General features: G+C 55.0%; 3 protein-coding genes across 6 annotated transcripts in view; 2 read left to right on the forward strand and 1 right to left on the reverse strand.

Moving 5' to 3' along the window:
- VDR (vitamin D receptor) overlaps positions 1-5,651 on the reverse strand; it is a 36,544-nt gene extending 30,893 nt beyond the window's left edge. Inside the window, exons 1-2 of the mRNA XM_067314126.1 lie at positions 5,575-5,651; positions 1,186-1,338 (exon numbers count right to left, since the gene is read on the reverse strand). The gene's annotated coding sequence lies outside the window, so the exon portion shown is untranslated. The remainder of the gene's footprint in view (positions 1-1,185; positions 1,339-5,574) is intronic.
- LOC106491476 (zinc finger protein 345-like) overlaps positions 1-20,863 on the forward strand; it is a 154,376-nt gene that overhangs the window by 51,472 nt on the left and 82,041 nt on the right. The gene's annotated exons all lie outside the window — the stretch shown is intronic.
- TMEM106C (transmembrane protein 106C) lies at positions 13,603-18,929 on the forward strand. 4 transcript variants are annotated; one of them, XM_067314129.1, is made up of 8 exons: positions 13,603-13,633; positions 14,568-14,785; positions 15,122-15,185; positions 15,735-15,894; positions 15,997-16,137; positions 16,409-16,458; positions 16,764-16,817; positions 17,250-18,929. In XM_067314129.1, the coding sequence occupies exons 2-8, from the start codon at positions 14,596-14,598 to the stop codon at positions 17,407-17,409; spliced, it is 819 nt and encodes a 272-aa protein (XP_067170230.1). In that variant the 5' UTR covers positions 13,603-13,633; positions 14,568-14,595; the 3' UTR covers positions 17,410-18,929. The 4 variants fall into 4 exon arrangements, with proteins under 4 accessions (XP_067170230.1, XP_067170232.1, XP_067170231.1 ...); XM_067314131.1 differs by lacking the exon at positions 13,603-13,633 and adding an exon at positions 13,757-13,763; XM_067314130.1 differs by lacking the exon at positions 13,603-13,633 and adding an exon at positions 14,237-14,290.

The raw sequence follows: 20,863 nt of genomic DNA on the forward strand, positions 1-20,863 counted from the left end.
AACAAACTGGTTTCTCCTCTGTCTGACACCGAGCAGACCACAGGATTACTCGAACGTCTGAGCACGAAGCGCAGATGCGCTCAGAAAACACCTTCGAGCGCGCCGGTGAGATCGCAACTCGAAACTCCAGTTCCCAGGCTGCTTTTAGCACAGAGACAGGTAGGAGAACTCCCTGCAGGCCAAAAGGCCAGGGGAAAGCGAGGTGCCAGGACCGTGTTGAGAAGGGCGCTCTCCCCCCACGGAGGAGATTTAAGCTCAGCATCATGAACTAGCCATCACAAACTCCACACGCACACAGGAAGCCAGGCTATCAAACCATAAACGACTTCAAAAATAAAACCTCCCTTTACCTGGAGAAGATAGAACCAGGCTGAAGAAAACCAGTTCCCTGTCCACCAGTGTTACTGGAGAAGAGCCGGTGCTCGAGTGCCTTGGGAAGACGGGGATTGAGGAAAGCCAAGGGTGCCCTAGACAACGTTTCCCAGCGCACGGCATTAGAGCTCCGCAGGTTGGGGCCGGCGCTCTGCCCACGGGGACACGCTACTCGAACGCAAAGGTGAGCTAATGCTCCCAGCTCTGGTCAAGGCCACTGCATATTCTGCAAAACTAAGCAAGTCTAAATATAGACCATGCCCCTATCTTATCTACCACTGCTTAACGGCCGTATTTACGGAGCCGCAAGTGTTTATTTATAAGGATCCCTCCATGTCAGCACTATCCGCGTCTCTACAGCGGGTTGGAGCAGCGAAGCCTGCAGAGGCCTGGAGCAACACGCAGCTCCCGAAGATGTTTCCCTCACCTGGCGGAGGGCGACGGACAGCACAGGATGCCAGCCGGCCCGGCAGGCGAGGGAACGGTCCCACCTCCCCACCGAGGATCGCCTCGCCCATCGCGGGAGGCGCCGCTTCTTGCCCAAGCGGCAGGACGGAAAGAGGCGGCGGCGGGAGGGGGAGCACCGATAACGCAGCAGAAGGCGTCAAGGGTTGCAGCCCTGCGTTGAGAAACTGCAATAGCACCCACGCGAGCTGGGCACCCGACTTGAACCGGGCAGGACGGGAAGGCCCGGAGCAAAGGAAAGCGCAGGCTTCTGGTATGCAGAATCCATACAAAAATACACAGCTTTTCAGAAGAGAGAGGAATAGAGAGACTTCCTTGGTTTTAAAGGGTGTTCTTTACCCAGCTCACCTCATTCAATACACAGGCAGTACTTTCACCTCCGATTTTCTCCAGAGATTTCTGGAAACTGCGAACACACGCTCACAGGACTTTAGTTTAAGACAGGAAAGCCGCTCGCCAGCGTCAGTGGGTCCCAACGTCCTTGGCAGACAACCTGTATTCCTGGAAACAAGGAAACTGCTTTTAGCTCCGTAGATAAATACTCCACATATTGTTTTACCACTTTTACACCCCGTTTCCACCTATTAATAGCCCAAAGTCACTTCCACGTGTGAGGTTTACCTTGATATGGTTTTCTTATCTGTGGTGAACACTGGTGTTAGAGGTGCGACTGCTTCAGCAAATACATAAAACGACAGTGGAAACGCATCAGAGCGGCACTGTTAACTCCCTGCTGTGCTGCTCCTTCAGCTGAAGCTACACCAGGATCTCCCGACTACGGGGACACCTACCTGCAGTCACTGCTGAAGTCTGCTTCTTTAGGTCATTGCTGAAAAGCTTCATCTTAAAGCCCATCAGTGTCTTTGACCTTCCTTATCTCACTGGACTTTTGCTCCCCTTGCAGTTTACACTCCTCACACCCTGCTTTAACAGTCCTTCCCTCTCCCAACCCCGCCGGCTGCTCCGGCGCGCCAGATGCGCTGCGCTCGCCTTAACGTGGCCCCTCTCAACAGGCTCTTGAAAAATTGCTGGTGGACTTAATTCCTTACCACACCATTTTACCATAGCGTTGGCACAGTTTTAATGCTTCTGTGGACTTGCCTTCCTGAGGGAGGGGACAGCAGAGCCTAGAGCCTGCACTGACTCTGTGGCATGAGCTAGTCTGTTAAATTTGGAAAAAAGGGGTAAATAAATATCAGTGCCTTCATGCGTTAGGCTTTCATCATCTGTTTTACGCTCAGACTTACTACCCTTGCACAGTTCTAATGTTTGGGGGTTTTGTTTGGTTAGGGTGTTTTTAATAAAAAAGACTTGTGGCTGCTTTAAAGGTACTTTTCATTTCTACCTGGTTCTTTAGCAGCAGCATCCTCCACACTGGGTTCATCTTCAGAGACAAAAATTTAACGCAAACGTCCCAAGCTAGATGGAGCTTTCCACAATCACTGCACCAACGCCCAGCTATAAGCTGCAGATCTTTCTGAGATCTCTCAGTATCTCTAATCTAGATGCAATTAGTCAGAATAGTGTCCCACCGCTTGTATCTCTCATTTTCAGGTTGCAAAACTGTTCCAAGTTACTGCCCAACTCTCACCCCCACCACTGGGTGTTGTCAGATGCCAGCGGGTGCCCATGTGTCAGGACAAGCACCACGTGGCTGCTGCCACGCCGGAGCGGACCACAGCTGGAAGGGCACCAAGGATGGCAATGGGGAATCATAACGCAGAAGCCGTCGCACAGACACGACCACCGCAGATTCAGCACGTGGTAAACGAGAGCAGCAGCCGGCACAAATCAGGGTTGAGGAAACGGCAGAGGAATTGGGGACACTGCCGGGCACGGTGCCCCTTGCAAAGCGGCTGCGCTTTGCCTTCAAAAGCTGGCGCCCTGGACAGCGGAGAGGAAAACAGACAGGTCGAATCCAGAATTTCCCACCGCTTGAGTCGCATCACAGCTCTGAAACCCTTCAGGACCCAGTCAAGTCCCCAGAAATACGTTCTCACGCGAGGGGGAAGAAAACCAGCCACAGGAACCAGATACGCCAAGCCTCCCCTCCGCGGGTGCGAGACGAGGAGCCAGCTGTCGCAACAACTTTCACCAGCTGCCTGAAAACAGGCTTGTTTTGCCCCCAAATATTTCTGCCTTGATGATACATGGTGAGTATTAGCTGTTTCGCATTAGTTACGCAATCCCCAGAGCCGAGTGCCGAAACGCTCCGCTGCCACCTCTTACCCAAGAGACGGCTTTGGGGTTGCCCAAAGGGGTAGCCACCCCCCTCCGTAGCTACGGTTATGAAAGACTCGCTAGCCCACGGCAAGCGGAGCCGCTTCCGCAGAAGTCAGGGCTGACGACGTGCAGATCCGAGGGTCCCAGCGCCCACGGCGGCAAGGAGGAACCGCGGGGCTGCTTGGCGAGGCAGCCAGCTCCCCACCCGCGGCTGCCACCTGCATCTCTAGGAGCAGATGGTCCCGCGGGACGGGAACAGACACTGGCTGGCACCTAGGCATGTCCCTAGCAGCAGGGGGAAAAGCTCCCAGCCCAGAACACGACACGGTTGTTCTGATGCTGCATGCGTTTATTTGCTTACCACCTGCGTTGTATTCAAATACGGACGGGCATCATCTAAAACCCACTTCCCACTGAACGCTTGCAAGCCGTGACACCTTGTACGCAGCACCTTCTTCCGAGGAAGTGGGATTTAATTCCCCCCACGCGACAGGGCTTCAGGAAAGTCCCTTTTAACAGCGCCCAGTGCCCCTTTGCAAAGCGGACCCGGTGCTGCCGCGCACGTCCGCTCCCCGGCCGCGGCATCAGCCGGTCACCAGCAGCGAGGGAGGGAAAGTGCAATCATGGGTCTCGTTCGGGGCCGTAAGCGGACCGAGTCCGTTCATGCCAGACTGATCAGGCACCCAAGACGCGGGGCCCCTTCCTCCCACAGCGCCGAGCGCAGCTGCCTGCGCCAGGCTCTCACTGTGCAGCTGGTAGAGAGAGACCCAGACTCGGGCTCCCTTGCCTTGCCCAAGGGAGGAAAACACGTGCCGCAGCTCAGCTGACAAATTCCACCCCTTGCCATCACGCTCGGACATTGCACGGAAGAAACGGACCCATTTACAACCTCTTTTAAGGTTGATTGTTTCTCTTCCAGTGACTTGACACTTCATCATTTCCCCTTCGAAAGCCGCAGGAAGTTTGGGCTGGATTGAGTTCGCTTTGGCTCAGCAATAGCAGGTTAAAAATTATTCCCGTGTGCACTGCTAACCTGAGAGAAGAATAGCCACTTTTCCAAGGTTAGCTATTAAATGGGGGGGGAAAAAAAGGGGGGGGTAGATTTCCCAGCTATTTTGTCTTAAGCACACTGGGATTAAAGCAAAAACACTTAGTAAAAAGCTAACTGACCCAAGGCAAATTCTTGACTGATGAAAAATCTATTATTGTTTCATGCCCTTGTTATCTGAAATCCTGCCGCGAGATCTTGCACCTGATCTCTTTACAAACAAGCACCATCTCGGGCAGACATCTGACTACGCCTCCTGCACCTGACGGTCCTTCCTTGATTTTCAGGGTACCAGATCCCCCGGAGGGACAGTCATCCAAGCAATACACAGCCGGCAGCACAGCTTGCAAAATTACCAGACCTCAGCCTCCTGCAGCCTGGCATATTTGAGAGAGATGCTCACCTGGGACATCCACACCACCAGGTACTAGATTGCAGTCGCATCAGGTGCTTGCACTGCGGAGAGCGCTTCGATTGCGAGCGAGGACCCAGACCTCGCTGTCCCCCCCCGGGCTGCGAGGGGCAACCGGCCGAGACACATGCAAAACCCTATTGACTTGAGGACAGTCACCTGGTAAGGGACAAGCAGAGGGGCAAGGCACTGATATACCAAAACACCAAGCAGTTCGCAGCACAGGTTGAAGCAGCTTTAGGAAGGACTCTGAAAAGGGAGGGAAGCAGCTCTCATTCTGCCTGTTGCCCTGATAAATCTCCTGCTACATCCAGGGAAATCTAGCTCCCACTTAAGTACACTTTAACGCAATACACCCAGAAATTATAGCATGGCCAACAGCTACAAACCCAGACTGATTTGACTCAGTAGCCGGCTGCATTGGAGGAGGAAGAAGTTTTGTATCAGTGAGTAGTTATAGCCTAACCTCCCCCCCACCAGAGCTGACAGGTTAAATATTCTTCAGCCTCCCCCCCCCCCCCCCAACCCGTGCGGCAGCACTCGCAGCACTAACCCAGCCGGCCCGGCTCGCCCTCGCTCCCCGGCGGACACGGAGGAAGCGCCGACGGGGTGTGCAGACAGAGACGGGAGCTGGACACCGAGCAGACGTCTCCCTTCGGAAGGAAACGCACATTGCCCCGAAATCGCTGGGGCTCTTTTACCGGAGTCCTCCGAGGAAGATGAGTCACTGCCCAGCTCCTCGTGTGGGAGGAGAACATGCCACAAAATGCTGCAAACCCAGGGCTGATTTCTCGCGAAAACCAGTTTCTGAAGAAACTTTTACTGCTGAAGGCTCCAGCCCCAGCCTCTATGGGCCGGCTCAGGGCTTGAAGGAGGGGAGGAGAGGAAGGCACGGCTCACCACCGGGAACCGCCACCTCCACCTGTCCTAAACCAGCCACCCAGTACCCCCCCCCCAGGTCCCTTTGGGTGCTCATTCCTGACCCAGGGGTGCCCTGCTCAGTTTAGGGAAAGAAACCCCCTTCTCCCTCTGTGTAGGGGATGTGGAAAGATACCTTCACTTTCTCTTTGCGCTGGGAATTCACGGACGACGAGGGATTCTGGCAGTCACAGCCGACCCGGCAGATGAGATCACTCGGCCCCAGCTGAAAAAGCCACTGGGGAATCAGGGAGAGAGGAGAAAGGAGCACAGTTAGTGCCGCAGCTGGATTTCGGTCTGGCATTCGCTATCTCCCCCCACACCTTCGAAACGCACTTAATTGGGAGCTCGACTTTAAGATGTGCGTTAAAGCTGATCGTTAACCAGGTCCTTATCCGAGTCAGAGACCCTCCTGTTGATAAGAGACCGGCTGGAGACCCTAAAGCCCAGTTTAAGCACCCCAACGCCTCGGCGGGCCGATCCCCCCCTGCATAGCACCCGGATAAGTCACTGGTGTCACGGATTCGGAGAGAGCAGGGAAGGCAGTGGTGCGAGGTGATCGGAGACCCGAAGGGACGTGGCAGGGAGAGCGGGTGAGGGCTGCGTCCCGCCACGGGGACCCCGGGGCCGGTGGCAGGAGGGTGAAGCTCGCAAGGGGCTCGGGGAGGAGTCACACAGTTGTGCCCCCCCCCGCCACCAAGGGGCACCCCACAGCTCCAAGCTGAACCCCCATTTCTGGGCTCAGCAAAGGGGGGGGAACAGACCTGGGACAGGGCAGCACTAGGGACCCCCACCCCCAACACATGGGGGGGCAGAGCATGGGGGGGGGCCTGGCAACCCCCCTACAGCAAGAGGACCCCATTTCCAGCCCTTGAGACCCCATTAGAAGGAGGAGTGAGGGGAAACTCTTCTGTCCCCCCACACGTGGGACCTCCAAGTTGGGGGGGGCACAGGGGCCCCCCCCATACATTTACAGTACCACCGACCTTAGGGGGGCATGGAGTACTGGGGGAAGGGGGCAAATATACACAAGACCCACAAACCAGGGGGGGGATACAGGGTCCAATGGGGCCCCCAAAATTCTCACATGCCCCCCCAGGTTGGGGGGACACAGGGCAGCGGGGGAGCCCCCCCAAAACCCACACAGGACCTCAAAACCAGAGCAGGACATGCAGCACAGAGGGTGACCCCACCTGTCCCCCCCCTTCCATAGGGGGCAGCAGAGTCCCCTCCGTGTCCCCGGAGAGGGGTTTCCCCATAGACGTGCCCCCCCCCCCCAACCCGTGCCCCGGTGGGCACCGGGGCCCCCGCGGGCCGATCCGCGGCGGGCAGCGGGGAGGGTTTATCCCCCAGAAGCGCCCTCGCCGCGGCCCCCCGGTGCCCCCAGCCCGGGCCCCGCTACCTGCACTCCCGGGCACCGCTGCCCCCTCCTTCCACCCGCCGCTGCCCCGGAGCCGCCTTTTGACGGGAACCGGCCGGCTCCGCGCCCCGCCCCTCGCCGAGGCCCCGCCCACCGCCCCGCCAATGCTAGCGCCGCGGCGCCGCGGCCACGCCCCCGAATGGGGCGAGGTGCCCCCTCAGCCCCGCCCACCGATGCCTTATAAGGCCCACGTGGCACCAAGCCCCGCCCTCTAGGGGCGGGGCGCGGGCTGGCGGGAGATCGCACGTGGGTGCCTGCTCTGCGGGAGGGTCCCGGGCCCGGCCGGGACCCTCCAGCCCGGGTCGGGACCCCTCCCCAGCCCAGCCCAGCCCGGCCACGGCTACAAGCCCAGCCCTCCACCATGCTGCCCCACGCCCACGGCTCGCAGGGAACCCTGAGCTCCATCAGCAGCTTCTGGGGTATGGTGGGGGCTTTCGGGGTATGGCTTTTTGGGGTGCGATCATCCCAAAGAGCACAGGGGGGGTCGGGGCAGCACCGCGGCGCTGGAGGGCCGGGAGCCCTGGAGCAGCAGCCTGCGTGGCATTCGCTTCTGCTTACCCGGCCTGCGGTTTGGCCCTTACTGGGACAGGGACAAACACTGGCGTCCTCTCCAGCAGGCCCTGGCAAGCTGTTTCCCCGTAACACGGGGTCCTGCGGGGTCCCGAGCACGTTTGGGTGACCCTGCCGTATTTCTCCTCCTCCTGCAAGTCCAAGTGTTGCACAGCTCCATCACTGGAGCTGGCAGTGGTTCAGAGGCTGCTTCCCTTACAGATTTCTAAGAAGCCACCACGCACCGGGAGCAATCGCTAAATTTGTCACACAGCAAACTAACTCCGTCTTGCTCATGGTACGTGCAGGGCTCATCTTCCTCTCCTGTTTTCGGAAGGACACCTAAGAGCCCTGCCAGCGCACACGGCAAATCCTTTATCTGATAACAGCTTTGAGAGAGTTCGCGTATTTTTCTGATGCTTAGATCAGATTAATGGGAGAAGGAGAGCTGATTCATCCTCTGCCTCCGGACTAGAGGAGGCTAGTTAGTGTCTGCTAACGTCCTAGGCACAGCTCCAAGCGCCAGAAACGTGTACGGCCAAAGGTGGGCAGGTTCCTGGCAGAGACGCGACTGTTCGCAGCCTCCAGGTTGCTCTGGCTGCCCCGAGCGCGGCTAGTCCCGCGGCACCCTTGGCGTGCCACTGAGGCGGTGGCTTCATGGCCCAGGCGGGAGCTGAGCCTGCTGCGAAGCCCTCGCTGGGGGCTCCCAGACTCCCATAGACACCCCAGGGGGACGGGAAGGGGTCTGGGGGACGGCATCCTGCAGGACGCCTGGTTTTGGCTGTCGCTGCAGGACCTGGGTGGTATTTGAGGTCTCCAGGCAGTGCAGCAGCACGGGACGGTGACAGAGGGTCCTTCCAGCTGCCCCGAGTCCCAGCCGACAGGGACTATCACCCGCAAACAGCCGGGCGAGCTGAGCGGTGTTTGCTGCCGTCCCTCCTCCCAGCCGGGCCGCAAGTATGGACCTCGGCCACCCAAAAATCGCATTACTGGTGACGTGAGTCAAACCGGAGCGTGGGGGTTTGGGATGAGCAGGTTTTGCTGGTGTCGCAGCCCCAACCCAAAGCTGCTCGATTGCCCAGACATGTTACACCCCAGGTCTGAAAACACTCGGGCTGTTTGACGCTTCCTCGCTTTCCCTCCTTAGAAACACGTTGCCGAGTGCGGAGAGGAACCAGCAACGTTTGACAGAAGAGGGAGCAATGCTTCAAGTAAGCCCCTGCCGTGATGTTCCCAAAGTTTATTACATGTCCCCTAAACCCAAAACTCTGGGAAAAAATGATGCATAGCGGGGGAGTGAACCTCTCGAGTAGGGAGACAGCGAGGGCGGCCGAGCCAGCGTCACGGCAGACAGCAATCACCACCCCTGAACCGTAATCAGCAAGTTCAACTGCTTTAATTTGCCTGGGGAAAACGTTTTGCTAAACGTTTTTAAATTGATTTAATGAGGCCAATCAGAGACAAAAAACATCTGGGAGGAACTGGGAGTTCGCTAAAGACAATTCGGCAGCGCAGAACTTTTGGGGGAGCGGGGAGAGGCCACGGGCAGGCGCTCCCGCAGCGGCTGGGGGGACGTTGCGCTGGAGCGGCTGAGGAGCGCTGCGCGTGCCCTGTCCCGTCGCTTTGCCACGGGAGCGCTGGTTCGCACGGGGGAGTTGGGAGCAGCGTTTTAAACCACCGCGGCCGTTTGCAAGGTTAACCTGTGTCTTAAACCTTAACGCAGCAGATTTACCCACTGACCTCGACTTGTCTGTAGTGGTGCAACGTGCTCCTCAGCCCAATAAAAGACAGCTCTGCTGCCAAACCCTGCTGTCCTCGTGCGCGTGGACCAGTTTGTGCCTGAAGCTATGAGGAAGGCTTTACACCGACGAGAGTTTTAACCTGCACCCTCGTTGTGGCCTGTGGTGGCTTCTAGCTGTTATCCGGCTCTTCCCTTGAACCCTGGCTGCCTTGTCGCTGCCTTTGCCGCGCTCACACGGGGAAAGACAGGGCTGGATCTTGCGCAGGGCTTGGGCTGCCAGCTCTCACCAGCCGCGCACCTTCCCGCCTCGATCCGCTTGCCCACCGCGTCCCGTCGCTCTGGGGCCGCGGGATAACTATGCGTAAGAGCATCACCAATTTCCCTCCGCGTCCGTGGGGAAGAGCGAGCCGCGCGGCGGGGAGAGCTGTGCAAAGAGCTGTGCGAGCGGGCAAAACCCCTCCCGCGTTGATCCAAAAGGATGCGCAGAGATGGACGCGAGGCCCGAAATCTTGCATTGATGCAACGCGTGCGATGCAAACAGCAACTGCCTGTAGCGTGGGCGAGCAGTATTAATGCTACTCAGCGCTCAGACAACAGGCCCCTCCATGCCCAGGCGCTTTGCAGGCTGGCACAGAGCGATTTTACCAATCGACAGGCTTGAGCGCCTGGCTTTGCTTGCTTGTTTACCCTGAAACCTCACTTTCTTGCAGGTTGACGACATTAAAGAGTTTCAGCTCTCGTTTTGCTCAGTCTTTACTGGGAAACGCCAGCGTTAAGGGAGAGAAATGATGGCTCAGCAGCTGGTGCACGACTTTGCGAGAGGGAGGAATCGAAGCCCTCCTCTGCCACAGGCTTCCTGTTCGGCCCCAGGCAAGTCATTTAACCCCACCATGATTCAGTTTGTCCCTCCAGGACTTTGGCTGTAAAAGTCCCTAAAGTTGCAGCCATTTGCATTAAAAGGAGCGCTGCCGGGCTAGGGAAACGTGACGGCGGGGTTATTCCCAGCTGCACACGACGGCACGTTGCCCCTCTGCTCCGCCAGTGCTGCTGTGGCACGGGGTCGTGCTGCGACCTGTATCAGCTCCTTTAAAAAAAGGGAGCTAAACTGGGGGTGTCGCAGCCTGGGACAGGAGCAACAAGGTGTCTAGAGGGGGAAGAAGAGGGGAGAGGGGGAAAATCCTCTTCGGATGCTCTTCCTGGGGCATGGTCCAGCCCTGGGAAAAGTGCACAGGAAAAACATCACTTTCTGCACGAAACAAAACGGGAAAAAACGATGCCTCCGAAAACGCAACTAATGGGAACCACTTTGTAGCTGGGAGCTAATGGGGGTAATAGGGCTGGTTGCGTGGGCAGGCGAACGCTCCCGGGAGACGCTCGGCAGCGACTGCGCGGGCGCAGCCGCCCCCTTCGCCGAAACCCGGAGCGCGGGACCATCTTGGACACCCGGGTCCCTGCGCGCCTCCCTGGGAGCGATCCACTCCCGGCTCCGTGCCTGCTTCTCGCAGCAGCATAAGCGCGGGATCCTCTGGCTTTCTCTGGGGTGACTCACACGCTCGATTCATCCTCCGGGCAGCAGACTTCTCGGGAAGTCGTTGCAAAATCCCGCTGGTGCAATGAGCACACAGGCAGCTCTGTCCCTTGGGATTCTCCGGCATCTAATACGGGATTGAGATCACCCTCCAGCCTGCGCCGTGGGGCTCAGTGCAGGCTCTCCTTTCCCTGCGCAGTTTGTAGTGTCCGTCTGTGCGGGTGGTTTTGGGTGGCAGCTCGATCCCGCATCTGCCCCTTCTGCCTCCTGCCCCGTAGGGTCCTGAGGGCCAGTGCCCAGCACCTTCGCTCCAGCCTGCGGAGAGCCGGTTCCTGGCTATCCCCCCACTCGGCTCGGGAGTGATCAGAGATGCACAGACATCCATCAGTGACAATTACGGGCAGGCAATTAGCATCTCGCGAACGGCGAGCCAGGAAACCTCCATCACGCTGGCATTTTGCTCCTGGGAAGGAGAGAATAAATGATCCATAAAGTTTCCACCAGCAGCAGAAGTTGGCAGCGAGGAGAGCGGATACAGAGCAAGTCCCTGGTGCTCGGGAGGCATCTATCCCTTGAGCATGCAAGGTTATTGGGAATATTTTCTTGCAATAAACTTTATTTTTATGGTTTTGGTTAAGCAGCTGTAGCTTATGAGGGGAAGGAATTCAGTTTTCCACTGAGATCTCACGTTTATAGCGGCAGAAAAACGACAGTTTGCACGGGATGTTGTTGATCCGCAGCGCCGCCGGGTTTATAAACGTCGGCTGGCCGGTTTGGGGCATAGCTCTGCGTTATTCGGTCCCCGCGTTACCCAGGGGGAAAGTGCAGGCTGGGAAGACCCACGTCCAGGCTCACCCTGTAGCCCAGCCTGGTCCCATGTACCCAAAGTCACAAACCTTGAAAGACCCAAATTGACCATTTTTCCTCCTGTAGACCCAAACTGACTATTTTGCCTCCTTTTTCAGAGCTATCAGGCTGAGGGCAATGGGAGGGAAGGGCAGTTTTGACTCCTTTTCCCTGTAAATTTGAGCTTTAGAAACTTCCCAGATGCTCCACAGCATCACAGAGCATTTCCAGGATGTGGTGCTGCTCGTCCTTGGGGAACCGCATTGATCGAGGACGCTGAGAAATTGCCCCAGCAATTATTTATTCGTCTTCGGAGGGGTTTGGCACGGTCGGGTGGGAGCAGACGGGACGCCCTCGGCGGTAGCCGGGTTCGGTACAGCCCACGCCGGGCTGAGCTCTGCCAAAGCAGGGGCAAACAGGTGCCAGGTGACAGTTTTCCAGCCATAAAACTGAAAAAAAGAAAATAAAGTCAGGAGGGTTTGCACAGGGACAATCAGGGAGACGGAGCAAAGATCAACGCTCGGCAGCGTTTCCGCCACGAGCGTTTCCAGGCAGCGCGGGGCGACGCGGGCTGGGCTCGGCCGGGCTGAGGCCGCTCACAACTTCCCGCTGACCTTCGCCTTGGGTTTTCTGAGGGGGGAAACTTTGCAATTTTCTCTAAAAAACTTTCTCTAAGCGGCCGCTGGCGCGAGCCTCCCCTCAGCAATTCGCCGGGGTTGTTTCGGGGCAAAGCGGCGGCTTTCCTGCTTCCCGTTTGGGTGGCCGGCAGAAGGCAGACTTGGCTCCACAACTGGGAAAGACAAATTTTATCTGGATGAGCTGCCTCGAGGTGGGAACCGCTCGCTGCCAGGGCGGCCCCGAGCAACCTGGCCGTGTGCCAAGCACATCGGTGCTCAGCGGCCCCAGCCGCCGGGCGTCAGCGACCGCGCGGGAACCCGGTGTACCCAGTTACTGCAAATCGCATCCAAATGGAGGCAATTTCCCCCCGCTCGCGTGGAGCCGTCACCTTAAATGCTGGGATCATTTGGATAATTTGTCTGCGGGAGCTTGCGGAAACTCAGGTTTAGTCTTTTAACAGCTGCAGAGAGGTGCAGAAAGCGCGTGCACAACACTGGGGGGCCCATGGGGGTGTTGTGGTGACAAGAATTGCAGAAACGCCGTGCCAGCAGCCCTCGCCACGCCATTTTAGGGCCCGGGGCCCAGTGTGGCACCTCATGGCTCTCCCTGGTCACCAGGCCGGACCCACGGCAGCTCGGGGTGGCCCTGGGTCCAGCCTCAGGGCTCTCCTCGGTCACCAGACCGGACCCACGGCGGCTCGGTGCAGCCCCGGGGCCCGGCCCACGGCTCGGCCCTGGCTGAGCACCGACACACATCATGACACCTACCACGCGCAGGCCCAGGGCTGCCGGCACCTCGGTGCGGTGCCTTATCCCGGGCGCTGAGCGTTACACAGGCGAGCAGCGCCTACCTACGGGCATCACGGCTCCTACTGGTGCGCGCCGCTCTCGTACTGGGGCGGCCGCCCCTCATACTGGGCCCCACTGGAGCCTTACGGCGCATGCGCGCCCCCGTGCGGCCCCCGTGCGGTCCGTGCGCATGCGCGCGGCTGCAAGGGGCTCGCGCGTGCGCGCCCGACCGCTGCGTAGAGGCCGTCAGTGCGCATGCGCGATAAGACACGCCCTGCTTAGCTCATCAACCCCCCCCCCGCGAGCGGGCACCGCCCGCGTGGCTCCGGCGCATGCGCATTGTCTGCCACGCCCTAACGGGTGTGGTTGTGGTCACCGCCCTGCCGCGACTCGGCGCAGGCGCACTAAGGGAGCGGCACGCCCGGGCGTGGCGTTGCGTCACCGCCTCGAGCCTCGCCCACTTACCTCGCCGGGAGGGGAGGCCCCGCCCCTTCGTTGTGCGCGCGCGCGGGGCGGGGGCGCTGGCGTTACGAGGGGGCGGGCCCCGCGGAAGCCCGCCCTTTCCGCCCCGCCCGCCGCGCGTCCCGCTTTGCGCGTGCGCCGCTGGCGGGGCGGGGCCAGGGCTTGGCTCCGCCCGCGGCTGGCGCTGGGCGTTGTCATAGCGACGGCGGCTGCGCGCGCGGAGGGAGGCGGTGGCGGCGGCGGGTCTGAGGGGCCGGGCCAGGCGGGGCCGGGCTGGGGGGCGGCTCTTTTTTGGGGGGGTATTTGAGGGGGGAGCGTGTGTTTTTGGGGGGTGTCTGAAGGCGAGGTCTCTTTTTTGAGGGGGTTTTGGCAGGTGTCTCTTTCTGGGGAGTCTGAGGGGTCTCTCTGTGGGGGAGAGGTCTCTGTGCTGGGGGAGGATGTCGGGGGAGGGTCTCTTTTTGGGAGGGTGTTTGGGGGTGTCTCTTTTTTGGGGTGAAGTTTCAGGGGGACATGGGTCTGTTCTGGGGCAGTTCTGTGGGGGTTTGTCCCTTTTGGGGGGGTTCTGAGAGGACCTGGGTCTTTGGGGGGGGGGTGTCTCTGTGGTGAGTGTTGGGGGATGGATCCCTGAGGGGAACTGCCTGGGGAGGGGGCCTCTTCTTGGGGACATCTGGGGGGTGTATGTCTCTTTTGGGGACCTCTGAGGGGGTGTGAGTCTCTGGGGGGGGGGCTCGGAAGGGGTGGTCTGTCATTTTCTGGGTTCTGAGGGGGCATAGGTCTCTCTGCGGGGGGGTTTCTGTGGTGGGTGCTGGGGGACAGGTCCCTGGGGGGGTTTCTGAGGGGGTCTGTGTTTTTGCAGGGGCTGTGTGGGAACGGGCTTCTGTTGAGGGATCCTTGAGGAGGGTATCTCAGGTTTTGCAGGTTTTAGGGGATGGGTCCCTGTGGGGAGGGGGAATGGTCTCTCTTTTCAGGGGTGTCTGAGGGGACATGGAACCCTTTTGGGGGGGATATTTAGAGGGGGATGGGGGGGGTTGGTCCCTGCGGGGAGCTGTCTGAGGGAGGCGTCCTGTGGCCAGTGACGCCCTTCATATCTGTAGTTGGGTGAGATTTCCTTGTCTGCCGGAAGCAGATCGAGAGCCTCTTTAATGACCTTTACTGCCCTTGCTATCTCCTGTCTTAGGCTATGCAGCTTTTCTGCAGCAGCTGCGATGGGTTCTCTCTATTCCCTCTCTGCTAACAATGCTGCCTCAAGGCAGAGGAAGAACGCTGATGATGATGATGACTTACTCGATAGCCGGGATCGTGAGGAAGACATTGCCAAGTTTCCGTACGTTGAATTCACAGGTCAGGACAGCATCACCTGTCCCACTTGCCAAGGCACTGGCTGCATTCCCACAGGTGACTATCTCCATTCAGACTTAAATACCATTTGAGCAGGGCAAAAATCTTCCTTATTTATGTGAAATAACTTTATTATAGACTCTTCTTCAAAAATAACACCAGCATTGTTTTTAGAAGTGCTTTTTAAATTTGTTTTTCACGCTTGTTGTTTGCTTCTTTCTGTGTTGATGTATAAGAAGCACGAGCACTTTACAAAAGCCAGATTCTTGCCTGGCAGAGGGCTGTGAATAAACCTTGCCTAGAGTTCACCAGCGTCCCAAAAATGTGATGATCCTTGCAAAGAAGAGTGACCTTGCAAGTGAACAGAGCTAACGTGCTCCTTTTGCTTTCCAGAGCAGGTAAATGAGCTGGTGGCTCTGATACCCTACACTGACCAACGGCTACGTCCACAGAGAACGTAAGTGCATAGTCTGAGTGTAATTATGTCTTTGCGAAGAGTAAATGGGGCTCTTTGTCATTTATGGCCACGGCTAAACATTTCACCCAGTCTGCAGTCTTTCCTTCATCTAGTGTTTTTGTTTTAGTCTAAGTATGCCAATAAATACAGTTTAAAATGTAACTTTAAATACTTCCTGTCAAATCCCACTGTAGGGGTGAACGCAGAAACAATGATACTACTCATACCCTTTGTCCCTGTGCCCTTCACTGAAGCTTTTGAAAAGAAGCTGGTTTACCAGCAGCGAAAACTCTAAATTGTGGAAAACATTATAGGGCCAACAATGATTCTCTGGTTACTCATTACCAAAAAATAAACTGTGTGAAGAGCAACGGTTTTGAGTAATATCAGATATCGAAAATGTAAGAGCAGCACTTTTGTGTCTTTCCCAGGGAAGAGCAGATAGTAGTTGTTTGTTGGCTAGGCTGAATTTTAGATTACGAGGTAATCTTGCAGTTGCAGATGCTGTGTTAGGGCAAAGGATGTGAAACCTTTTCCTGCCTCTTCCAGGAAGCAGTATGTCCTGCTGTCGGTGCTGCTCTGCCTTCTGATATCGGGGCTGGTGGTTTTCTTTCTGTTTCCGCACTCTGTCCTTGTGGATGATGATGGCATTAAAGTGGTTCGAGTTTGGTTTGACAAGAAGAACTCCGTTGTCGTTCTTGCCATCACGGTAAAGTTTTGGCGCATCTGTGTTTGCGAGGGGAGAGATTTTGCTGCTGAGCTGCGAGAGAGGCCACCACTACTCATGTTTCCCCTCTCTCTCTCAAAACAGGCCACCTTAAGGATCAAAAACTCCAACTTCTACTCGGTTACAGTGACCAGCCTGACTAGCCAGGTGCAGTACATGAACACTGTCGTTGGAACCCAGCAGATCACCAACGTCTCCCACATCCAGCCGCTGAGTGACAAACTGGTATTAGTCTTTCATTGCACATACGCTATTCGTGTCACCAGATATCAAAATTAGGCAGTGTTGCAAGTTAACTTAATCATAATCTATCTATACCCAAAGCTCTGGTGGGCAAAATAGTCTTAGCACTGGAATAGTCTGTGCTTTGTGCACGCCAGCCAAAAGAGAACCTAAAGTAGGAAAGATTCTCAGAGGGATGGTTTTAAACTGATACTGAGGGAGTCTCCTGCGTCACTAAGCTGTATGTGAATGTGTTTTTCTTTTACCTTTGCAGGTGAATTTTACTGTGAAGGCGGAGATGGGTGGACCTTTCTCTTATGTGTAGTAAGAATTTACTATTTCTTCTGGATAACTGGGGAGAGGGCAGGTTTAAGCTGCTTTAATCAGAATTCACTCTGGAAAAGACTTTTTTTTTCTGCCGTTTTATGGAAAGTAGCTGTTTGTTAGAAACAACTTGATAGGTCACTTTATCAAGAGGTTTTTTGGGCCATGTCTCCAACTGAGTTAGCACAAAAGGGAAAATGTCATCAGAAGGTACCTGGGAAACATGGCTGTCTCTGAGATTTCTTTTGTGCATTAAACCCTGCTTAGTCTCTGCTGACCTACTTCTTTGTTTTGGTCTCTTCCAGTTTCTTCTGCACGTTTCCCAAGGTCAAGGTACATAACATAGTGATTTTTATGAGGTACGTTGTTCTCTACTCCTGACTCAAAGGGGAATTGCTGCTGCAGCAAACCTGTGGTCCATCAAGAGAATCCTGCTTGGCAGGTGCCCCAGCCTCACTGTTGTCAGCTTTAATTCATGCCAGTTGACACAGTTGGGTTAAAAAAAAAAAAAAAAAAAAGGAAATGGGGAGAAGACAGCAGGTTATTCTAATCTGAGCGCTCTCATGACTAGTCGTGTGCTCTAGGGTCTGTGTTTGCTAGCACTGTGTATCCCCACCCGCTGCAGTGAGCAGTCTTGGGTGCACTTGAATGGATATCTGAGAGGATCCACAGCTTTTGAGGGGGAAGAGGAGTTGTGTGTCAAACACAAAACCTCCTGAATTTTCACATTTTAGTAGAGAAATCCCTGATGTTGGTCCCATCCTTCCCTAAATTTCTCTTCTCTCTCTCAGAACATCAGTGAAGCTCTCATACGTTGGCCACATGACCCAGAGCGCCTTGGAAAAGTACCATTACGTGGACTGCAGTACCAACTCCACGGCTTTCCCGGAGCCTCCACCCCTGCCGACCCCGTCAGCGCGAGGGGTAACCAAAGAGAAGTCCGTGCCCTGAGGACATGGCAAATATTTTCTGTGAGAGGTGGTTGTGCAGACAGATTTCCTGTGTGAAATACATAGCTGTGGAAAGGACCACGAACTTTCAAATGGAAGCAGAAGGATCGCTGTTGACTTTGGGGAATCCTGGCAGAGATATCTGAAAGCTCTGGGTCCATTTCACACTGTTCTCTATGCAGCTTGGCTGAATTGCTGGCCTGTCCCCAAAAATCTGTTTGAGGTGTTGTTCACGTGCAAGCAAACAAGCCCCTTCCCAAAGTAAGGGACCTGCTGGGCCTGCCTTCACCTTCAGCTCCAAAGAACAAATTTTTGGTAGGGGACCAGGACTCTGAAGCGCCATGCCTTGAAGTCCAAGGGTAAAACATTGAGTTGAATTTTGCAGCTGTTTTGAAGCTTAGCACTGCTTCTGGTCCTTCCAGGGCAAACTAATTAGTTCTGTGCAATTAATTGATGCATCCTTTGTTCAGTGGCAACACGTCATCAGCAGATTTCAAAGCAGGACTTGATGATAAGGGATCGTCCCTTGTGAGGAATGCGGAGATAAGGCGTTCAGGCTTTATCTGTGCACATGTAACTTGCATTACATTGATGGTTTCAATTCCTTTTCCTTCTATGCGTGCTGCTTCTGTTGCACAGATTTTGCTTGCTGGCAGCAATCTGAGGCTGCCGACAGCGAATCGATACCAAAACTAGAGTCTTAATGAAGACAACCTCAGGAAGTGCAGTGCTGCTGGGGGTGTGCTAAGGGGCTACACAGCTGGACCCTCCTCCCTCTTGCACTGCTCCGAAGCTGCTGCTCGGGGCGTACGCGGTGTTCGACAGCTGTGAGTTCCTCTGCCTCCCTTTGTACTTGTGCCTGCTGCTTTCCCGAAGATTGGGGACGGATCTGTGAAGGGACAGTATTGTAGAATGCTGCTATTTATACTGCCGCGCGTTTTCCCCATAGGAAAGGATGTATAAAGACCAAATATGCAAGTGCTGCTGTGTTGGCTTCCTTTTAGTGCCCTTCAGGCAAATGAGTGCAGATTTCAACTGATTTGGGGCAAGCTAGCATGAGTTTCTTGTTTCAAAGGCTTACCTTACAGGAGCCCTTTGTTCCAGAAGGATGGTATCGAGTGCGATCTTAAACTTAATGTGAAAGTCAAGCACAGCACCCACTTGAGTTCTCGCTACAGATTTCTTGCACCGTTTGCAGCTTAGAGGATTGCACATCCTGCTTTTGCCCTTTATAGTTTTCCTGGAACTTAATCACTGCAGCCTCCGGGGAGTGCACCTACATCTTTCCCTGGCTGTCCCTTATGAGCTAGGTTGTGCTAGTGTGGGTGGGTGTGTGTGGAAACAAAACACAAGTAAAGGCTGCAAAGGAAACCATTAAGATCACGGTGTTTTTTTCAATGAAGGATGCTTTATTTTGGGTGAGTGTGGAAAAAAATACATGTTGTTTTTTTAAGAAGTGGCACTTCCGCCTAGCAGAATTTCTAGAACTGAATTTACTTATTAAAACTGAATTGTATATTATTGTGCGGTGTCGTTTGTTGGAAACAAGCGAAGCTGTGTGTTTCTCCTTTTGCCTTGTGGTTGGCCTAGTGTCCTCCCTTTTGCTGCACCTCTTACTTAGAAGCACCCGTTCTTTCACTGATGATTTGGGGAAATGAGGGTTGAACGGGAGAACTAGCTCCTAAGTCTGGAAAGCAACAGAGAGTCTTCCCTAGAAAAGTTCAGTTCTTAAGCCTCTGTTATCATGGTGGCAAAGGCAAAGCTTCCTGAAATACGAAGGGAATCGACTCGGAGTGGAGGTATCCCTCACTTTGAAGGGAGGCCTGGAGCTGGACACCAGGGGTGTCATAACTGGAGTTTGCCTCTCCGCGCTGGACCTGTGGCATGGTCCCTGGGGGGTCTTGCGTGTCGGCTTTGCACTGAGGCCAGTTCACTGCTTTTTCGTTTCAAAGGAGAAGGGCTGAGAAACTCGACCAGAGCAGGAGCTCTTGCAGGAACCATGAAGCCATGGTCCTTCTGGAGCCTCCGTTTCCACATGGGGCAGCTCAGACTGATAAAAGGATTTGCAGAACCAAGTTCTGTGGCTGTTGCACTGCTGCTGATCCGTGCAATTTCAATCACAAGTTTCTCATATGACTTTCCTAAAAAACCCTAACTTAGCTCTCACAGTTATGATGAGCTATAGTTTTTCTTTTTTTCTCTTATTTTTAATTTTTTTTAAGATGAGGAAATAACCAACTACATTCTCTATCCATCTTGTTTTTCAAGCCGTTGGCTTCCTGCCTTTCAACAGCCCTGCAGCTTGGTTCTCCTTGTGGGGTGGCACGCGATGTCCACGAAGGGCAGCAGCAGCCTCCCGCTACCCGGATTGCCGCTTCCTTCCGGCGATAAGCGACGCTCTCCAGCTCCTAGTGCAACCAGTTGTTCAAAGCAACCTACTGGGGGGGAAAAGTGGGAGACACCACTCAGTTTAGTGATGCTCTGGGGGGGGCTCGTGGGATGCCTGCAGCGGGACCCTTGGTCTTGGGTGAATGGGAAAGCTGCTCTGCGTTGGGCTGGTGCTGCGTCGGATACCAGCAGTGAGCCGGAGCGCTGGTAATTAGGGATGCCCTCTGGGTCATGTGGCAAAGCCCTTGGCCTTTTAAAGGGCATTTGTTTTGAAAATCCTTCTTAATCCTCCAATCCTTCTTAATGAATTTCTTCTGCCAATGTTTTTAAAGATGCCAATCCGGGAAAGGCTGGTTTGCGTGCTTTAACAGCGGTGCTTGCTGCCACGTTGCCGGCTGCGAGTGTTCGGAGTCATGAGGCAGGCCCCGAAGTAGCATTTTTAAGAGGTGTTTCTTTTTTTTTAATCCTTTAAAGTCATATTTTTCTTAATGGAAAACTGCAGCGTTCGTATTGTCAATTGATGCAAAAGAAAAACAAAACCTTGGGCTTTAACAAAAAGCACTGTCGTGCATCTTGTAAGGCTTGAGTCAACAGCTCCCTGGTCGACCATTCACGCACATAAAGATCGAGTGGGTTTGTAACGCCTTGTGGGCTAACTTTAAGACAGGGAAAAAAAAAAAATCAGCTACTGAGGCTTTTCCTCTAGTTAGCAAGTGTGTTTAAGAGGAGAACTTCGTATATGTAACTTTTTTTATTAAACCGTGCAATGACAGCCATGCTGTTTTAACTTTTTTTTTTAATTAAAGGTTTCCGTTTGTTGTGACATATCCTCGATCAGATAAAAACATCATTCGACAAAGATTACGGCGTCGGGTGGAAATTAGCGTGAATAGAACAAACTCAGTGATGGGCTCTTATCTTTTCTTTTTTAATAGGAAAAGCATTCTGCCTTTAATGGAGAAAACAGGGTGCGTGGAGGGGAGGGAGGTTGGGGAGCCGGAGGAAGGCAGAGGGATGGAGCTGTTTCACGAGAAGTCGGTGCCTGCATGTGATGGCTGTGAACTCTA

This window comes from Apteryx mantelli, chromosome 33 (genome assembly GCF_036417845.1).
Source record: "Apteryx mantelli isolate bAptMan1 chromosome 33, bAptMan1.hap1, whole genome shotgun sequence".
In the NCBI taxonomy this organism is placed as follows: Eukaryota; Metazoa; Chordata; class Aves; order Apterygiformes; family Apterygidae; genus Apteryx; species Apteryx mantelli.

What these genes read in the sequence shown, in the direction of transcription:
- TMEM106C (XM_013942262.2), top strand. Translation starts at nt 14,533, where the DNA reads ATGACCTTTACTGCCCTTGCTATCTCCTGTCTTAGGCTATGCAGCTTT. An exon ending in CACTGGCTGCATTCCCACAG is followed by an intron (nt 14,786 to 15,121) that starts GTGACTATCTCC and finishes TTTGCTTTCCAG; the next exon opens with AGCAGGTAAATGAGCTGGTG. An exon ending in CGGCTACGTCCACAGAGAAC is followed by an intron (nt 15,186 to 15,734) that starts GTAAGTGCATAG and finishes TGCCTCTTCCAG; the next exon opens with GAAGCAGTATGTCCTGCTGT.